This window comes from Esox lucius, chromosome 13 (genome assembly GCF_011004845.1).
Source record: "Esox lucius isolate fEsoLuc1 chromosome 13, fEsoLuc1.pri, whole genome shotgun sequence".
NCBI lineage: Eukaryota > Metazoa > Chordata > Actinopteri > Esociformes > Esocidae > Esox > Esox lucius.
Genome location: NC_047581.1, coordinates 38930933 through 38936892, shown reverse-complemented (window position 1 = coordinate 38936892; position 5960 = coordinate 38930933). Strand labels below are relative to the sequence as shown.

Here is a 5960-nt window from a genome sequence, read left to right as displayed (position 1 = left end):
GAAACATCTTAAAGCTTCTACATGTTGTCTCGACACACTACCATCAGACTTAAGAAAATCATTGAGAAGGTTGTCTTCAATCAACTCAGAAATTTTGTGAACTCAAATGGTCTCTTGGACAAATTTCAGTCAGGCTTCCAACCTCATTACGGAAACGGCTCTGATAAAAGTTTCAAATGATATACGGCTGAATATTGATTTGGATAAAATAACAGTTCTGGTTCTATTAGATCTCAGTGCAGCATTTGACACCTACTGGACAGGGTGGAGAATTGGGTCGGACTCTCTGGGACAGTCCTTTATTGGTTCAGATCTTATCTAGATGGCCAGAGTTACCTTGTCACCATTGGCAATCATGAATCTGATAGGGTGGCTATGACAATGCAGAGTTCCCCAGGGATCAGTTCTTGGACTTCTTTTGTTCAATCTCTATATGCTGCCTCTGGGACCAAATTCTACAGAACAACAACATTAACTACCATAGCTATGCCAACGATACATAAATATATATGGTTCTCGAATTGTATGACAACAGCTCAATAGACTCAATGTGTCACTGTATAGAGCACATAAATATCTGGATGAACCAAGTGTCCACAATTAAACCAACATGAAGCAGAAATTGTGTTTGGCAACACAAATAAGAGACTAGTATTAGTAAAGAGCTGGATTCTCGGGCCCTTAAAACCAGGGATCAAGTGCACAATCTTGGTGTTCTGATAGACTCAGACCTCACATTTAACAGTCATATCAAAGCAGTCACCAAAACAGCATTCTATTATCTTAATAACATAGCCAGAATCAAGGGCTTGGTGACCCAAAAAGACCAAGAGAAGCTCATCCATGCTTTTATCTCTAGTAGGGTTGAGTACTGTAATGGCCTCTTAACTGGACTCCACAAAAATACTGTAAAACAGCTGCAGCTCATTCAGAATGCTGCTGCTAGAATGTTTCCCAGGACCAAGAGAACAGAGCACATCACTCCGGTTCTTAAATCTTTGCACTGGCTTCCAGTCAGTTACAGAATACATTTTAAAGTGTTGCTTTTAGTCTATAAATCCCTGAATGGTTTAGGCCCCGATTACATTTCCATTCTTGTTTAATGAGTAGAAATCGAGCAGGACTCTTAGATCCATGAACTCAGGTCAGCTAGTAGAGCCCAGAGTCCGAACTAAACATGACAAAGCTGCATTTAGCAGTTATGTTATTATTTTGGTTTTATTCTATTTCTATTTTCTTCTATGTTTTCTTATGATGTTTTATTGTTTTTATTCTAGTATTTGTTTTTATCCGATTGTATTTTTATTGTATTTTATTTTTCTTTTGTAAAGCATATTGAATTGCTTCTATGTATAAATTGTGCTGTATAAATAAACTTGATTGCGATTGAAAACATTTGGCCCATTATGAAACAAAAAATACGACAAAAGAGACCCTGAACTGTTAAACAGCTGCAATCCTATATCAAGAAAAAATGGGAATACATTCCACTTTCAAAACTAAAGCAATTGGTCTCCTCAGTTCCCAAACACTTACAGAGTTTTGTTAGAAGAAGAGGTGATGCAACACAATGGCAAACATGCCCCTGTCCCAACCTTTTTCAAATGTATTGCTAGCATCAAATTCAAAATGGGCATGTATTTTTCCAAAAACAATAAAATCACATTGTTAAATTCTGTTTTTATTTACATTTTAGGCAGTGTCCCAACTTTTTTGGGAAATGTGGTTGTACTCTGAGTACTTCGGTGGGATTTTGTACAGTGCAACATCTTCTGTATGAGATCTACTGTAAGAACTGGCCCCTTCAAGTCTTGATTATGTAATATCCTGTACACTACTCTAGAAACGAAACTTAAAAGTAGAAAATTCCTTTGCATATTTGAGCCCCACCTACTAAAGTTTCCTGTAGAACGTTATAAACTATATACCGTACAAAGCTGTTCAGTCACTTTTACAATAGCTGCATCCTGAGATCAACATCAAGAAATCTCCTACTACGGTATGATTGCTTTTGGTGATTTCCTTTTGCTGTTCGTAATGAAGTTGTTTAGATGATCCTTGCTATTTATAGTCAATCATGTCTGTAAAATGTTCAGAAGATTAAAATGGTCTAAAACCGTAACCCTTAAAATAGTATTTTAAACAATTTATGTCAGTTTTCCATATTTTGAATGTTTTTCTACTTGATTTGTGATTGTGACATGGGTTTGCTATCTGAAATAACTGCAAGTTATCTTACATGAAATTCTCTGCTAAAGGACAAATTCTTGAGACATGAACAGAAGAATAAGACATTCTCAAATACACCCCATGTTACATTTAGCCCATAAGATGTTTATCAACAACATATCCTATGACATTTTCATATAATATAACAGTGTTCACTATTTTATAAATTTTTTTTGTAGGTTCCTTACAATAAAAGTTAACTAGCCAATCTGTGGGCCTTGATTCAGTTAATTTTAAGCAGTCACTACAATAGGTTATTTCACCAAAGAAATATGCTAATAAAACATTGTTCTTTACAGCAATGACCTGGGAGTAATTAGCGTCAGCATCAGCTTTCTAATTTCAAGCTCTTTGGAGCATTTGGACAGAGTTTTTTACTTGGTTGTCTCTAGGATAAGAAACAACAACTTTTCATCTATGGACCCAAAGGTTTTGACAAGTAGGCTATCCTGTTTCCCTAAGGTCCATGTCACCTGAAATCAATGAAAAACAACAGTTCAAATTCAAATGAACTTGTTTAAGTTGAGGTTTGGAAAGGCTGTTAAAAGAAAACATAATTATAGATTTCAGCTTTTCGTACTCATAGACTGCTTGGAGAGGGATGAACCATCAAATTGTAAAATATTCAATAAGCTCCTGAAAGATCTGCCCTGGGCTGTACTCTCCTTAAGACACCATCATAATGTACCATTAGTTACTAACTGGAGGGGTTGTGCCTCACACAATGCTGACCAACGTGTGTTCTTTACAGCAGCTTGGACCTGAATGATGTGGGCTGAAGATGACTTCACTCTTCCATATGGGGTGGTGCGTCTGGTTGAACCCAAACCAGTGGATAACCAAAAGTACCTAATGTACCACGGCACTTCTAGGCAGGCCGCAATGCAAATCCTAGCCTCTGGTTTCCATCCGTCGTGTGACGGCATGCTGGGGCCTGGTGTCTATCTTAGCAGAGACCTGGATAAAGCCAGCAGATATCCCCTGGAACTTCCAGAACACCAGAGAGTCGTTATCAGAGTCATGGTAAATGTTGGGAGAGTGAAAACAATCACCTGCAAAGGAGGTTGGCAGAAGACGTGGCACAACTATGGTTACGACACGGCCTGGGTCCCTCCTAACTGTGGAATGGTCCCCAGTGGGCTGGAAGAGAACTGCATCTGGGACCCCAAACGCATCACTGTCAAAGATACTATCCAACCAAAACCCCAACCTTACCTTTATTCAAGATGCTGTTTTTAAAGGGTGGATAATGTGCAACAAAATGAAAAGAATAATGCATTGTACATGTTTCAACAGTATGACATGAATTCTCATTGATTTTGGTGAATAAACTGTTATTACTGTAACCATTAACGCGTAGTTGTGTCATTGATCCACATTCCATTGTCATGACTCTTTCTGTGCTGCAGAGCGTGTACGAGAAACCGAAACTGAAACATTTTCTTCTCCTGACTGGAGGTGGAATCTAGAGATTAAGAATAAATCTAATCTATTTCTGTGCAGCGTTGTAACATGCAAGCAGTTAAAGAATGAATGACAAGGTATAATAATCACACAAGAGACCCCGCATGCAGGCGTTTCATCTGATTATTAATAAAGTTTTAATGTTCCAAAAATATGTTTTACAGACATGGCAGCGTGTAATTCCACACACTCTAAATCGACAACAAAATTAAACAATCTGAAAGGCAGATGAAATCTTAATGCTTAGATTTTTGCATACATATTAATTCTTACAATGTTTTAAGATTAAAAAAGTTAAAGTGTCATTTGTAGCCATCTGTAATCACTATACAGTAATTTATTTTTGAAAGTAATAATTTGCTGCTTGTTAGAAATGTCCATGATTTATAAATATCAGGAAAGAACAGATGTCTTCTGTGGCCTTTCCCCAGATATACAAACCAACTACATTACCTGAAAATCTATGCTACACGAAACGAAACCTAAAAGTAGAAACTTGTTCCTTTGTACATTTAACACGCCCCTGTCACAACTTCCTGAAGTATACTTATAAAATGATGTATGTAAAGCTGTTGAGTCACATTACCATACTTGTTTCCTGAGGTCAACGTCAACACACCTCCAGACTTAGGTATGATTTCTCTTTATTGTTTCTCCTTTTCTGTTCATTAGGTTGTTTTTTAGCTTATTCTTGCTTTGTCTTGTCAATTATGTCTGTAAAACATTCAGAAGATTAAAAGGATGCCAAACTGAACCTCTTAAAATAATATTTTAAACAAGAAGGCATGACATGGTTTTTCAACTTCTGTGGAGCATATGTACAGGGTTTTGTTACCTGGCTGGCTCTGAGATTTAAACTAGCAACCTTTCAGCTTTAGACCCAAAGGTTTTGACCACTAGGCTATCCTGTTTCCCTAAGGTCCATGTCACCTGAAATCAATGAAAAACAACAGTTCAAATTCAAAAGAACTTGTTTAAGTTGAGGCTGTTAAAAGAAAACAATTATATATTTCAGCTTTTCGTACTCATAGACTGCTTGGAGAGGGATGAACCATCAAATTGTAAAATATTCAATAAGCTCCTGAAAGATCTGCCCTGGGCTGTACTTTCCTTAAGACACCATCATAATGTACCCTAGTTTCTAACTGGAGGGGTTGTGCCTCACAGAATGCTGACCAACGTGTGTTCTTTACAGCAGCTTGGACCTGAATGATGTGGGCTGAAGATGACTTCACTCTTCCATATGGGGTGGGGCGTCTGGTTGAACCCAAACCAGTAGATAACCAAAAGTACCTAATGTACCACGGCACTTCTAGGCAGGGCGCAACGCAAATCCTAGCCTCTGGTTTCCGTCCGTCTAGTGACGGCATGCTGGGGCCTGGTGTCTATCTTAGCAGAGACCTGGATAAAGCCAGCAGATATCCCCTGGACCTTCCAGAACACCAGAGAGTCGTTATCAGAGTCATGGTAAATGTTGGGAGAGTGAAAACAATCACCTGCAAAGGAGGTTGGCAGAAGACGTGGCACGACTATGGTTACGACTCAGCCTGGGTCCCTCCTAACTGTGGAATGGTCCCCAGTGGGCTGGAAGAGAACTGCATCTGGGACCCCAAACGCATCACTGTCAAAGATACTATCCAACCAAAACCCCAACCTTACCTTTATTCAGGAGCCTGTTGTTAAAGGGTGGATAATGTGCAACAAAATGAAAAGAATAATGCATTGTACATGTTTCAACAGTATGACATGAATTCTCATAGATTTTGATGAATAAACTGTTATTACTGTAACCAGTAACGTGTAGTTGTGTCATTGATCCTCATTCTGTTGTCATGACTCTTTTTGTGCTCATGACTGCTGTAGGAGTCCTGCTAACACACGCGGCATACACATTTCCACCCACATACAAACACACAAAAGTATGTTTGTAACGGGCTGTTCTTTACCTTCTCTGTCAATGGATGTTTACTACCTAATATTGCCAAAGTATTAATATTGCTAGTAAAGAACTGTGTTAAACCAATGAATTAGTTGTTAGTTATTTACTTAGTTATTTAGTAGTGTATTCAGTCAGCTGGCAAAACTGAGACCTCTGTCAGTGTCCTTTATTTGGTTTTACTGTATCCTGTTGTAATGAAGCAGGCTACCCACTCCCCTTTCCATCCTGTCTTTAGACAAATTAAACACACACACACACACTTTTCTAAACGGGGCATCAAAGTTGAATGCCCTTGAAATATTCCAAATATTTTTCTTCTTAATTGTTT

General features: G+C 38.2%; 1 protein-coding gene across 1 annotated transcript; it reads left to right on the top strand.

Moving 5' to 3' along the window:
• The first annotated feature begins 1872 nt into the window (after positions 1-1872).
• Positions 1873-5483, top strand: LOC114840677. Its single transcript, XM_034296295.1, has 3 exons — positions 1873-1999; positions 2981-3433; positions 4943-5483. Exons 2-3 carry the CDS (start codon positions 2995-2997, stop codon positions 5374-5376), a joined length of 873 nt encoding a protein of 290 aa, XP_034152186.1. The 5' UTR covers positions 1873-1999; positions 2981-2994; the 3' UTR covers positions 5377-5483.
• Positions 5484-5960: the final 477 nt, after the last annotated feature.